Source organism: Schistocerca piceifrons, chromosome X, assembly GCF_021461385.2.
Source record: "Schistocerca piceifrons isolate TAMUIC-IGC-003096 chromosome X, iqSchPice1.1, whole genome shotgun sequence".
NCBI lineage: Eukaryota > Metazoa > Arthropoda > Insecta > Orthoptera > Acrididae > Schistocerca > Schistocerca piceifrons.
Genome location: NC_060149.1, coordinates 523423631 through 523437870, shown reverse-complemented (window position 1 = coordinate 523437870; position 14240 = coordinate 523423631). Strand labels below are relative to the sequence as shown.

Below are 14240 nucleotides of genomic sequence, written 5' to 3'. Positions count from 1 at the left end.
GTGTGTGTGTGTGTGTGTGTGTGCTTGTGTGTGTGTAAGTGTGTAAGTATAATCTAACTTCTGCACCATTTCAGTGCAGTAATGTGTTCATTGTAAATAAGTATTACAGTAGTTGTATTACATGTTTCTTACCTTATAAATAAATAAAAAACTTTTTTATTTTAAATTCAGTGCAATAGTATTTGTAAAATGACTCTTAGTGTTCATTAAAAAATGACGATCATTCCACTTGGGACCTGTGGAATGGTACATTAGCTTATTTGTTTTACTTGTAAATATTTGTCATGTATTGTTGTTTTTCTGACATGTTCCACATCCTGGAGAACCTCCTCACTACGGATCAATTGGAATGAAAGTAAATCTAATCTAATCTAATCTAAACAGAAATGAGAAGCTATTCACAGTGTCACTTCATTATCCTGCTGGTCTGGTTAGGGGACTTTTTCACATGACTCTTCTCTGACATGTTGGTTGAGTGGAGCTGCCAGTCGTGGCATTTCATCTGCTTTCCGTCTGCCTCAGGCAGCTTGATGCCTTTGATCCTGAACAAAAACAGGACACAATAGTAATCTAAAGACAAAAAATAAGAGCTAAAGTTCAAAGAAATAGGAAGACACAAATGGAAAGGCTGAAACATTAGAAAAACTCCTGGCATGTGGAGGAGAAAGGTAAATAATGAAAAGATATCCAAAGAGGCCTCAACTTATTAAGCAAGTTCCAGAGCTTAACTTCTGGATCCACTGACCTTCTCAATCCACTTAAACTTAACATCTGCAATTTCTATCTCCTTACCCAAACATATGAGCCTGCATGTTCTGCTACCTTTGAATCTCCCACTTTTGTACCTTTATTAGACAGCATCTATAACCTATTGTTTAAAACAGCTTTTCATTATCTGACTGACTACTCCTACAGACACATAATTTTGATATTGTTTTCACATGAATCAAATGCTGATGATAAATGGTATTTCTAAGGAACTCAACAGTGCAGTTATCAGGTATACTCACATGAAACACTTCCTTATTACTGTTGGTAGCATGTCATCTGTCACACTAATATTCTATACATACAGCATCTGTCATTAGTGACCTGTGAGTCACTAGTTATTTTGATACACAACCACTCACATTGAATCTGTTTGAGTGAAAATTGAAACTCAAAAAAGATAACAATACTCCTTCATTCAAAGAGATTATTATTTAAAATATACATATTTGTGCCCCTTTAAAAGGATGATAATAATTTCAGTGATATTTTGACTGTTTATTATGTCCAAATAACTGATTTTTTAACTTGAAGTTTCAGTAACCCTTTAAAACATAATTTTTTATGCTATATAAATATGTGTGGTGTCTGTTCTGTTGGACTTGTCTGATAAAACAGACACCACTCATATGTAGGTGTGACTGCCTTGATAACTCCAGTGCAGATGCACAACAGGATCCAACCCTCTTGTGGGAATACAGATCTCACTGTGAGCAAGTAGGTGAAAGGACAGTGGATGCTACTATCGTGTGACGAGTTGGAAATCTGAGTTGGACGAGGAACATATCCAGATGGCTGAGGTGGTTAAGACAATCCCTCATATTAAGTGAGAGATCTGGGTTCGAGTCCTGGTCTGGTACCAATTTCCAACTTTTGCCATCAAATTATGTTGATGGCCGATTGTGGCTGGTGTTGGTCTTTCCTTCAAAATAATATTTTATACTCTACATGATATAATAGATTCCTCCATTGTTGTCATCTTCACAGGATGTGCAGATCACCCTAGTCTGCTTTCTACATGAATGTTTGGAACAAATTGCTCATACTATGGTATGCTTGCTGTCATTTGTACATACTTGCAATACCTTCTTCTTTTGCTAAGCTCTCAATGCTAGATAAACCTGTATTTTTTGTCATTGATTTTGATGTACACTAGTGTGCAAAACTTATGGACAAAAGTAACTGTTACATGATGTGTCGCAGCCAAGTAACATAGCTCAATGAAACTGACACCATACTTAGAAGTAACTGGTATAGTATATTGCAGAAGGTAGCCTTAAAGAAATACGCAGTGAGATGAATGGAAATTACACTTTTATTCAAAGACAATAATTACAGTGACATCATACTAATTTCTGATGGTCCCTTGGAAATTACAAAAGGTAGGACATGGTTCTTACTAGGATGTGTGAACACCATGGATGGTATTGCATATTGTGTTCAAAGATTCAGAGGTCAGTACACCCATGTAACATCATTCCCCCCCCCCCCCCACACACACACACACCATAACACCTAGACCACCAAAATGTTCATGTTAGAAAATGTTCGTGGGCGCATTACATCGTATGGTTAGAGATGAGAACACGTCATGCAATCAGGAACATTGTCGAACATGATTGTTTTGATGCACCAGATGTTCAGGTGTGGAGAGGTGTAATGTTGCATGAGCATACTAATATCCAAATCATTGAGCACAGTACACTCGCCAGTCAATGGTATTGTGACACTGTACCCCTTCCCCATGTGTGTCATTTCAGGGGTGCATTTGGCCTGACTTGTTTTTTATGGATGACAATGCACAACTGCATCGAACAGCTAAGATGGAGGAGCTCTTGGAATGACAAGATATTTGGCGAATGGACTAGCCTGTCATTCCCCTGAGTTAAATCCCATCGGTCATGTGTGGGATGTGTTGGAGAGATGTATTGCACTGTGTTAACATGCACCATTGACCATCCAGCAGGTGTCAACAGTACTGGTGTAGAAGTGAAATGCCTTATCACAAGAACTCCTTACCAACCCTGTGATCGGCATGACAGCACATTGCAGAGCGGATTGCTGTCCATGGTGATCACACGCCCTATTAAGAAACATGTCCCCCCTTTTGTAATGCCCAGGGGACCCTCATAAATCACAATGACATCAATGGAATTATTGTCTTTGAATAAAAGTGTAATTTCTGCTCATCTCACTGTATATTTCTTTCAGTTTCCTTCTGTAGTATACTGCAGCAGTTCTTTCTATGTATAGTCCAAGTTTCATCAAGCCGTGATACTTGGCAGTGACAGGGCATGTGAAATTTATTTTCATCCTTAAGTTTTGCACACTAGTGTACTTGAGAACTCTTCACCTTTTTGACAATATTGTCAGTTTGTATGTCCTCAGCCACATTTGTAAGATATTCACTTTTTTGTAACATTATTACCGTAGCTCAATTTGTAAAAGATCTATGAATTCAGGGTAAATATACTTAAAAAACTTCTAATAACCATCTGCTCACTCTTTTGCCAATATTGTAATTACTGTATAATCGATCACTAAGTGCCTACCCCACCTTTTGTTTGGTTGTAAAATGTTATTACCGTACTTCTTGCTTTTCCTGAGAGGCTGTATCTTCATCAATCTTTCTATCACTATGCATCATGGAGATGACTACAACAGATTATGGTTTGATTGGACCTGTTACATCTTTTGTAAAACCAAATAGGTCTCAAACTCACTTATTAAAATATTCCAGGCCATTGTGGCGTGGTCAGATAAATTTCTTATTGAAACCTGATATTTTATTCTTATCTGTGGTGGATATCTTTAATGGGGGTTGTAGCTTCTTTGAAGGTCCAATATATCTCATGGCCCACTACTTACTTGAAGCTCCAGTTCTCTGTTTATATTAGCCAAAAATTGTTGGAAACTATCTTGTTTGATCTTTTGTAATGTTCCTATCAATAGAATTCTTGCAAGAGGCATGATGATCTACCAGTTGTCAGTAGTTAACGTTTTGATAGTACCTACTTGAGGAATAACAAGATGTTACATTATTTCTGTAGGCTTATTTAGTTTGTTGAAAAGACCACTTGACTTTGAGGCTACATGTATTTCAAAATTCATTAAATAAAATGTTCTTTGGTCTACCAAAACAAAAGCCTTTATGCTGTATTCCTCGGGAGCTGCTTTTCAATTGTCACATTCTGCAGGAGTATGCAATTTCAAATGTAAGAGGCGATCACAAAGTTTCTGTTTGAGGGTGTTGCTGCAGTGTATATGCAACATACCACCACTTCGATGCAGTTATATAAGCACCAAGACATAAGCAAGGGACAAGTGTGGCATTTGTCTCTTTCCTGTGTGAGTGTGGTAAATGCGGAAATGTGAACTGTGGTGATGTTATTACTAGATGCATCCAACAGGACCCATGTGCTGTTATTCTTTTCTTGGCTGCTGAAGGACCAACACCCATAGGCATCCATTGGAGAATAGAATATGTGCTACATGATAATGCATGTCCCCGTAACACAAATGTCGCAATGCAGAAGTTATGCAAACTCAAGTGTGAGACACTTGAACATCCATCTATAGTCCTGATCTCTCCCCATGTGATTATCATGCCTTCAATCCAGTAAGAAAGGTCTTGAAGGGTTGATGATTCCTGTCAGATGACGCTGTGCAGCAGACAGGTATAGACTTCTTCACCCAGTAGGACACAGTGTTTTACCAAGCAGGTACCTTCAACCTGGTGCATTGGTGGGATGATTGCCTCAATGCTCATGGTGATTTATTAACCTCTCGATTCTGGACTGTACGGCCTTTGAAGAGAAAATTTTTGGGTGGTCCTCATACTTATCTTGCAATGGTGTAATAAGATCACACACAACAGCTTACTTGTTAGTATTTTTCGTCTCATCTCTAGTGGTTTTATCATCAAAGCAAATACAATACATTAGGTCCATCTATATCCCCCAGGTCACAATATCTGTTAAAGTGTTCATGAATGTTCATCATGTACACATTAGTGTACATAGCACTGTTATCCATCAATTTATCAAAATAAAGAGGAAAGATTTATGTGGGAGTGTTCGGTGGCGTAGCCAGCACTATAGCACCTGAATTATAAGAAAAGACATTATGGCGTTTGGGTCTTTCCCTATGACAATAGATTTCATCTGTCATTTAGTCTGCCTTTCTTTACTCATATAGTAATCTATAGTAACAAGTGAACTTAATATTCGCTACATATGAGTCTGGATCATGCTCAGCTACTTCAGCATTGTCTTCTCCATCTTCTGAACTTTCGTCAGACAGAAACTGTTCATCAGTTCGTAGCTGCCCTGACACAATTTCTTCATGTAATGGAAGCTTGGAAATTTACTAAAAGGACATGAGAAACAAGATTGGAACCTTCCATATAAACAATGACTACTTCTTAAAACATGTAACTGGTCAGAAAAGTGATAATGAGAAATTTACTTACAAGCTGATACACATGAAAGACAATGATGGTGATTAAAACATGCACATAGTGTCACTTCACTGAAATACTAAATAACACAAATGTTTGCATTGGCTGATTTTGCTAAAATACAGAACAATATAAGTAGTTGCATCAGGTCAAAACATGCTGTACAAAGAAGCAAGGAGTGTAACAGGAGTTTTAAGTGAAGTTCAAGGGATAGCCACACAAAAGAGAAATTTACAGGGGGATTTTCTTCTTCACCCCGTGAAAAATCAGCAACAAAAGAAAAACTCTCAGGTCATATTGGTGTGACATAAGCAGGTAAAGGTTACCAATTTTCCCACATTTCCTCTGATTACAAGTTTGGGACATAATTTCTTGCAACTCTGGTCAACTACATTGCCACTAATAATTATTTCCAAATTGAGAGCCATATTCACAAACAGGCATACAATGATGGAAATCAGGAAAGTTTCTTCCCATGTAAACTTCTGCTTGGATCACCTAGTGAGTCTCAGAACGAGCAGCTTCTGACAGGATTCAGGCTTGTAGATATTTTTGTTGTTTGGATTCACAGTGTGGCTGCAAGTGTCATAAAAAATAAGCAAACTTGCAATTGCACTTGCATCCAGTACAAGAAGATATCTCAAGCAATTGTGGCTCAGCATACAAAAACGATCGTACGTCAGTACAAGAATAAACTATTCCCTTACCATACAGTATTGTGGTTGTCTATAATTTTTTAATCAGCTGCTATACCAAGGTCATGACTTGAAGTGATAACCTGATATGTGCCCACACTAACAGAATACTTTCCATTCTTTGTAGACTAAGTTTCTACCATCTGCTCAACCTCCATAATGTACAGGGTGATTATAATTAAAGTTCCAGTTTCAAAACACTGTAAAAAATGAACCACTGCTCAGAATGACATCAAATTTGATCAGAATATTATTGCAGTAGTAGGAAACACTATGGAAACAAAAAAATTAATAATAATCATGAAAATATTACCATTAGATAGCTCTGTGAGCAGCAGAGTAAGCAAAATAAAAGGTGTGAGGTACACAGCTTTTCCTTCACCTATGTCAGAGACACTCGGAATGACTGTCTCAGTGCAGTATTGCATGCTGGTGGTAAAGTTCTTTTACAATAGCTGTCACTGTGTGTCAGTAGCTCTGCAAAAGTTTCAGACACTCAAGGAAATTAAGAAAAGGCATTGGTCTGATATCTGCCAAGGGTCTGGAGGGAATGATTACAAAATTTGAAAAGACTGGTTATTTTGAAGTGCAGAGGGAGGAAACAGTTGATCCAGCTTCATAAGAAGATGTAACCACAACATTCCAGGAGGGGTCGAGTGGTGGTGTGCACATGTGCAGTGCACACAGAACTGTCCAAACTTTGGACATGCCTGTGAGCTGGGTGCATAAAATTCTACAAAACCTCCCACTTTGCTACCCATACAAAATTATCTATGTTCAGTAGTTGCTGCATGCTGACCTGTAACATAAACATTTGCTGTAGGATTTTTTGCTTCCATGGAAGTAGACAATGAATGGTCATGGGACATTCTGTGGACAGACAAAGACCATTTCCATGTCCAAGAAAATGGCAATACTCAGAATTGCAGAACATGGGCAACAGAAAATCTGCTCCACATCAGCTGGTGCTGCTTCATTCTCTGAAGGTACTGTATGGTGGAGGTCAATGACATGGTTTATTGTAGGCCCATATTTTTTGGAAGTAATGAGTCCTGCAGGTCCTGTTACATGTACTGTCACTGATAAATACTATGAGAGGCTTTTGCACACCAACGTCATTCCAACCCTTCAACAGTGTGGATGTGTGGGTAGAATCATTTCTATGCAAGATGGTGCTTCTCTGCACACTGCACAGCCAGTGAAGCAGCTGTTGCAGAGGCATTTCGAAAATGTTAGAATTATCAACCATCATTTTCCTACAGCTTGGCCATCCAATCTTAATCTGTACCTTCTGGGTGTGGGGTTATCTGGAAGGTGCTGTGTTCAGTGCTGCAATTACAAATATAGCTTAATTGAAGGCACACATTGTGTGATGCATTCTGAAAGTGACCCCTGAGACAGTCCAGTCTGCTGTGGAATATGCTGTTTGTTGATTTCAACATGTGGCAGAAAACAGTGGACAGCGTGTTGAACATGTCTTGTGCCAATCTCACATCATTTAAAAACTGATATCATTGTTGTTTTTTGTGGCTTTTGCTCTCAGGATAGTTAAAAAACAATTTTTCTCATCTTGATGTGGTACAACCTTGCCTAGTTGGATGGGCTTACCTAAGTAACATTGCCACAGCTGTTAAGTGCCAAACTTGAGTAGTCATGCACATTGCACAATATGGTTACTTTACTGCACAACTCACACAATAGCTGTCATAATGTGATTCATCTGTCATTTGTAGCTGAATCCATGTACATTATGTCTTGGGTTTTTTTCCACCCTAACATTCCCCCCTTGGTTGATAATATTCTGTCAGAATTTGATGTCATTCTGAGCAGTGGTTCTTCTTTACAGCATTTTTAAACTGTAACTTTAATTATAATTACCCTGTACTCGTCTTTTATCCTTGACTCTTAGGGATGTGAGTGGTGTTTTGTACCACATATTCAAGTCCCACCAGTGAAAAACCATGTATAATCAAGGGAAAATAAATATAAAAGAGCATACATGTGGTATGTCTGCTGCACTGTCAGTTTTGTATGGTGTTTTGTATTGAAAAACAAGAGAACACTGCACAGGACACTCAGTAACCAGATATCTGTCATTTATGGTGTAGACAGTTTGTCTTTGTGTACATATTTGATTGTAGTCATGCTGTTATCTCCACTGAAGCATATGCTTGCACACATTACTTTATCATATTCCCCCTTGATATCTCCATTCCCTTACAATGCCTTCTTTACTTTCCTCTTTACATGCTTCATTATCAAATTGGCTCCGTCTCCTTATCAATACTGTCTCCTTTTCAATGTTCTTTTTTTATTAATATTATCATTTTTAGCTGTTACAATTTTGACAGCTGGTAAGTAGAACCTCCTCTTTTGTCGTGTGTACAATAAATATCCATTTTAAACTTTATTTTCGAACATGTGTGGCATAATATGTGTAAGTACATTGTGTCTCGAAGGTGATTCCTAGGAACAGGAAAATATCATTTTATTTTGTGATAAATTTGTCTTAGTAAGTGACAGGAAAGAATAATAAGGAATGAAATAACAAAATCTAGCAACATACATGAACACAGTGAGATGAACTAGCAAACTGTGGAGGTTTAGTAATGTGAACTACAACTGCAGTAGGAAGTATTTGGCATTGATGTTCTCCTCTCTTGATTTTCCATTGAGTGTAAACTGACCTTAACACTTTCTTATTGACAATGATTAGTAGTTGTAGTTAGGTCACTGATTGAATGGTTATATTTTTTAAATGATATGTTTTACCTGAAACTGTTGGTGCTGATAAGTTATTTTCCAGTATTAATGGATTACTCATTCACAACTGTGGCTACATTTAATGTTTCCTCCTATGAAACAATATTGTTGACTATCTTGGTGTCAGATACAAAATTTTGCATAATTCATAACAAGTAGTTATTGCCACACAGCGTAGCAGGTTTAGTGTACTGTTGTCTTCAGTTTTATGATGCTTTTACTCAAGGTGAGAGAGAATGCCAATCCTTTTGCCGAGCATAGTACACCAACTCAACCTGGTATGAACTCAACAAGTTGTTGGGAGTCTACTGCAGAAATATTGAGCCATGCTGCCTTCCTCAGTTTTGAAAGTGTGTCCAGTGCAGGATGTTGTGCATCAACTGACCTCTCAATTACATCCCATAGATGTTTGATGGGATTCATGCCGGGCAATCTAGGTAGCCAAATCATTCACTTGAATTGTTCAGAATTTTCTTCACGCCAATCATGAACAATAGTGGCCCAGTGACACGGCACATTGTCATCTATAAGTATTCCATCGTTGTTTGGAAACATGAAGTCTGTGAATGGCTGCAAATGGTCTCCAAGTTGCTGAACATAACTATTTCCAGTCAATGGTCAGTTCAGTTGGATTAGAGGGCCCCGTCCATTCCATGTAACTACAGTCCACAGCATTATGAAGTCACCATGAGCTTGCACAGTGCCTCATTGACAACTTGGGTCTGTTGCTTTGTGGGATCTGTGCCACACCCAAACCCTATCATCAGCTCTTATCAACTGAAACTGGGACACATCTGACCAGTCCACCGTTTTCCAGTCATGTAGGGTCCAGCTGATATGGTCACGAGCCCAGGAGAGCCTCTGCAGGCAATGTCGTGCTGTTAACAAAGCCACTTGCATTAGTTGTCTGCTGCCATAGCCCATTAATGGCAAATTTCACCACACTGACCTTAAATATATGTTCATTGTACATCCCACATTGATTTCTGTGGTTATTTCACACACTGTTGCTTGTCTGTTAGCACTGATAACTCTATGCAAATGCTTTTGCTCTCAGTCATTAAGTGAAGGCCATCAGCCACTGCCTTGTCAGTGGTGAGAGGTAATGCCTGAAATTGGTATTCTCAACTCACTCTTGACACTGTGGATCTCACAGGGGAAACTCTCCATCACAACCTCATCAGATTTAGTGGTAAAATGGCCCAGCAGATAGCCTGTCAAAAACTGAACACAGATAAAGCATGAAAACAAGAAGATGGTGTACTGAACTCTGAAAAAAAAGAAGCAAAATAGATACAGTGAACGGTTCAAGCTCAAGATGTGCAACATCGAGTGAATTATGGAAACCGTGGCGTCATGGTTGTCCAGTCAAGGTGTTGGACTACAAAGTGGGAGATCCATGTTCAAATCTCTGTCATATCCCCCCCCCTTTTTTTTTCACAAATTTATGAACTGTCTGTCCAGTCATTGACATGTCTGTCCTTCTGTAGTCTTGCCAATTGTCATACTACACATTGGTTATAGAACATGAGTAATGTGGTAAGAACATACTACCATCACAAGTACATGTGATGAATAGTGAGGGCAGGCTAGGTGTCACACAGACCTCTCACAGAAATGAAAACAACAAATAAATGGGCATGAACTACGTTATAAGAAAGGAATTCAAGAGTCAAAACTTCCAAAACAGAACACAAGTCATAATGTGGTATTTGTTTAGAACAGATAGGAGGTATATAGATCTGAAGGTCTCTTCATTACACCTCACTGTTGGAGACAGATGTTACACCACGACACAGACACAAATTTGAATACTGAGAACAGATACATCGATGACTGGATGGACAGTTCATAACTTTGTGTGAAAAAAAAATGATATGAGACATGAAAGAGATTTGAACACATATCTCTCAATGAGCAGTCCAGCTCCGTGACCACAGAACCATGACACCGTAACTATTGAAACTCACTCGATGTTGCACATCTTGAGTTAGACTGCTCGTTGTTGCTATTTTGCTTCTTTTTTCACAGTTTGGTATGCCTTCTTCCTGTTTCCATGCTTGATCTGTGTTCAGTTTTTGATGGGTTGTCCACTGATCCATCTTACCACTAAATTAGAGTGGGGTGCAATGGGGAGTTTCCCTTGTAAGAATATTGAATTCCCTAATGATTTCCATAATGGAATGTCCCATGTGTCTAGCTCCAACTACCATTCTGCATTCAAAGTCTGTTAATTCCCATTGGACAGGCATAATCATGTCGAAAAACCTTTTCACATGAATCACCTCAGTACGAATGACAGCTCCGCCAATACACTATCCTTTTATACTTTGTGTATGTGATACTACTGCCATCTTTATATGTGCATATCACTATTCCATGACTTTTGTCACCTCAGTGTGAATTTAATTAAAAATTGCCATTAGTCAGATTATGCCTAAAACAAAATGTACATGCTCCTAGTGATCCTGGATCAAACTTTATTCTAAAAGGGCATGCTGAAAAATAATGGCTCCAAATGGTTTATGTGAAAACTCTTAAAGCTTTTTAAATTAAACAATTGTTACTAACATTCAACATCTCTATTCTTCATGTCTATATATTTGCAAGCCCTCTGCTACTAGAGGACTCCAAATTGTAATGTGTAACATGGTGGTGTGTAACGCAACTACGTCAGTGCATGAAAAAGAACCTGCCCATCCATACATGGAGTGCCCTCTCCTTCAGCATGACAATTCCAGACCACACACAAGTACTGTGACATCTGCTACAATCCAATGCTGTGGAGTCATTGGCACAGATCATCCTCTGCACAGTCCTGATTTGGCCCCATCCAATTCTCACTGGTTTCCAATAGATAAATAACATCTTTGAGGACATCAGTTTAATCATGTCAAAGCAATGCAAGCAGGGTTGATATTCTGGCTCTTTCAACAAAGTCAAACATTCTACTATGACAGTATCAATAAAAAGGCCGCTTGTTGGAAGAAATGTGTTCAACGTCAGGGTGACTATGTTGAGAAACAAATTTATAGACATGAAGAATAAAGATGTACAATGCTAACAGTGTTTGTTTTATTTAAAGAACTTAGAGTTTTCACATTAAAAGTTTGGAGGCATTACTTTTCAGCACACCCTCATACATATCAATGTTGGCAACTTATGGATACAGATGTATCCCCTGCTTGTAGTCAGTTCTTACTTACATATGGCCACATAATTTTTATAAATAAAAATCTCATTTACAGACCCAGTACCAAGAAGAGAGCTCCATGTTTGCTGATGATACACAGGAAATCGTTGAGTCAAGTGATGAAATGTCCAATGTTTTCCTTACTTACTTTGCTGATGAAAACCATGAAGACAGGGAACCAGTTTATAATCAAGAACTTGGACTGGCTATTGAAGCTCTGAAACCTGGAACTACATTGCAGAATCTGTGGGAAGTTATACCTTCTTCATAGTGCTGTACCCTATCAACTTACAATGTAACATAGAACATGAGTCATGTTTACAGAATGACATTCATTTAACTGTTTCAAAAGAGATGTCAAATTGTACCTGTTGAAATTTTTTATCCCAAGTGGCTGTATTTTTGTACTTAATAAAAATTTTCTGAAAGCAGTAGCAGCTTTTTGAGTTTGCTACTTGCTACCACTGAGTGTGGCAGAGATGATAATGTTCCCTTGTCATTGTTATATAGTGTTCAAGTTCATCAGACATTTAGTTTTGTATTCCACAGTCTTTATTCATGCAATGCAAGTCCACATGTTGAAATTTTTTTAGAGTATTCATCAGCAACACATGCAAATATCACAAGTCCATGTTTCAACCATTTCACCCTTGGCTGTACTGTCTGTTTGAGATCTAACACCTGACTGCTCTGTGAATGCAAAAGAAAAAGCCTTGTGCAAAAACAGCCACCACTGTTTAAACCCTTGGCTTGATGTGTGTCAAACACATACATTTCTGGCTTCCAAAACATACTTAAGAACTATGAATTTAATGTTAAATGCATGCATCATATAGGAATTTGCACATAAATTTCCTAAGGTTTCTAGCACTGTTCTTAGTTTCTCTAACTTGAATAGTTTGTTCATAAATAACGATTTTATCAACATAAGTACTACTTTGTATTGTTATATTACTAATAAATATAAACAATTAAAAATAAGTACACTCATACATCTCTAATTATGTTTACTTAGTAATGCTGCCGCTACTTTCAATGTTTCATATCTTATTTATGTGAAAATTCAGGTTTTTATTCACAGAATGTACATTCCAGCTTGCAATTCAAAATAGGTCATGTTTATAAAAAAAATCTATTGTGATAGTTCAATAGTATCCACTGAGATTCATCTATGGATGCTTATTTTGTAAAAATCACTCAAGGTGTCATCGAGATATTAATTTTTGAAGTTCATTATATTAACACAAAATAACTTAAAAACTACACTTCGTATCAAGGACACGTTTTCACCCACACTATCAACGTATTTTTGTTTTTGTAACCATGTTGCTGGCTTCTCCATCACTAGTTAGGTTTATTTTTTAATGGATTTAGTCTTATCGGCTATTTTATTCTCAACACGCAATTCTACAATGGTGGCTACCCCTCCATGTTTTCACACTAAGGGTCGGGTTTTCCTGATCATGTGGCCAGAGCCTGCATTTACCTGACCTGTGTTCTAAAACTCTCATACTCAAGCGTGTCTGCCAATCACTGCACCTCAAAGGGTGCTGCCATCTGTTGATGACATCACGGGTCTCATGTGGTTCAGCTCGGCCTCCACACTCTGCTGGCTGTCAGATACTTGCCAGTTCACCCGCACCTGCTTCTAACATCACAATAGGACAGGTGCACATGGCTGCATCTGTTTCTAAAGTGTCTTGTCACAATTTCCAGTATGTACCGTCTCAGTGTGTAACATTTGACTAATGGTCAGACATCCTTTGTATATGCCAGTTACCTTTTACAACTTTCAGGAGGGTCTGTTTGTAAGCTTAAGTCTCATCTAGTTATATGTGCTTTTCCTAAATCACTTCAGGTGAAATATTCCTTCAACAAGACTGCAACAAATTCTTAACCTTTCCTTGCCAATTTTGACCTAGTACTAACTCTGATGACTTCATTGGTAACTGAATATTGAACTCTCAGGTCTCTTCCTCTCTTCCCTTCCCCCTAAAATTCAGAAGCTGCTTTTCCTTGCATAAATACTGACTTGATCAACAACTGGAAATGTATTTCTGTCCTAAAATATCCTCATAAGAATTTTGGAATTTAATAAAAATTCAACTAAGCAGAGTTATGAGATGTGTATGGTAGTCAAAATGATTTTAGGAATCTAAATCGTTATTGGACAAGAAAGATTAGGAATAAAATGTAATTTCCATTTTATGTATTTATTTTTCAGGTTCCATGGGGTCATGCAAACCAAAGCTGCTTGGTCATAGAACGAGCCAGTGCATACGAGGGCATGTTGAAAAGTAAACCCTTAAAGCATGTTAAATAAAACAAACATTGTTAACATTCTGGATCTTTATTCTTCATG

General features: G+C 38.0%; 1 protein-coding gene across 3 annotated transcripts in view; it reads left to right on the top strand.

Moving 5' to 3' along the window:
* LOC124721775 (Bardet-Biedl syndrome 5 protein homolog) overlaps nucleotides 1–12309 on the top strand; it is a 95180-nt gene extending 82871 nt beyond the window's left edge. For all 3 annotated transcript variants that reach the window (XM_047246887.1, XM_047246886.1, XM_047246888.1), the window contains one exon: nucleotides 11934–12309. In XM_047246887.1, coding sequence (XP_047102843.1) covers nucleotides 11934–12149 — 216 coding nt within the window. In that variant the 3' untranslated portion in view covers nucleotides 12150–12309. The remainder of the gene's footprint in view (nucleotides 1–11933) is intronic.
* Nucleotides 12310–14240: the final 1931 nt, after the last annotated feature.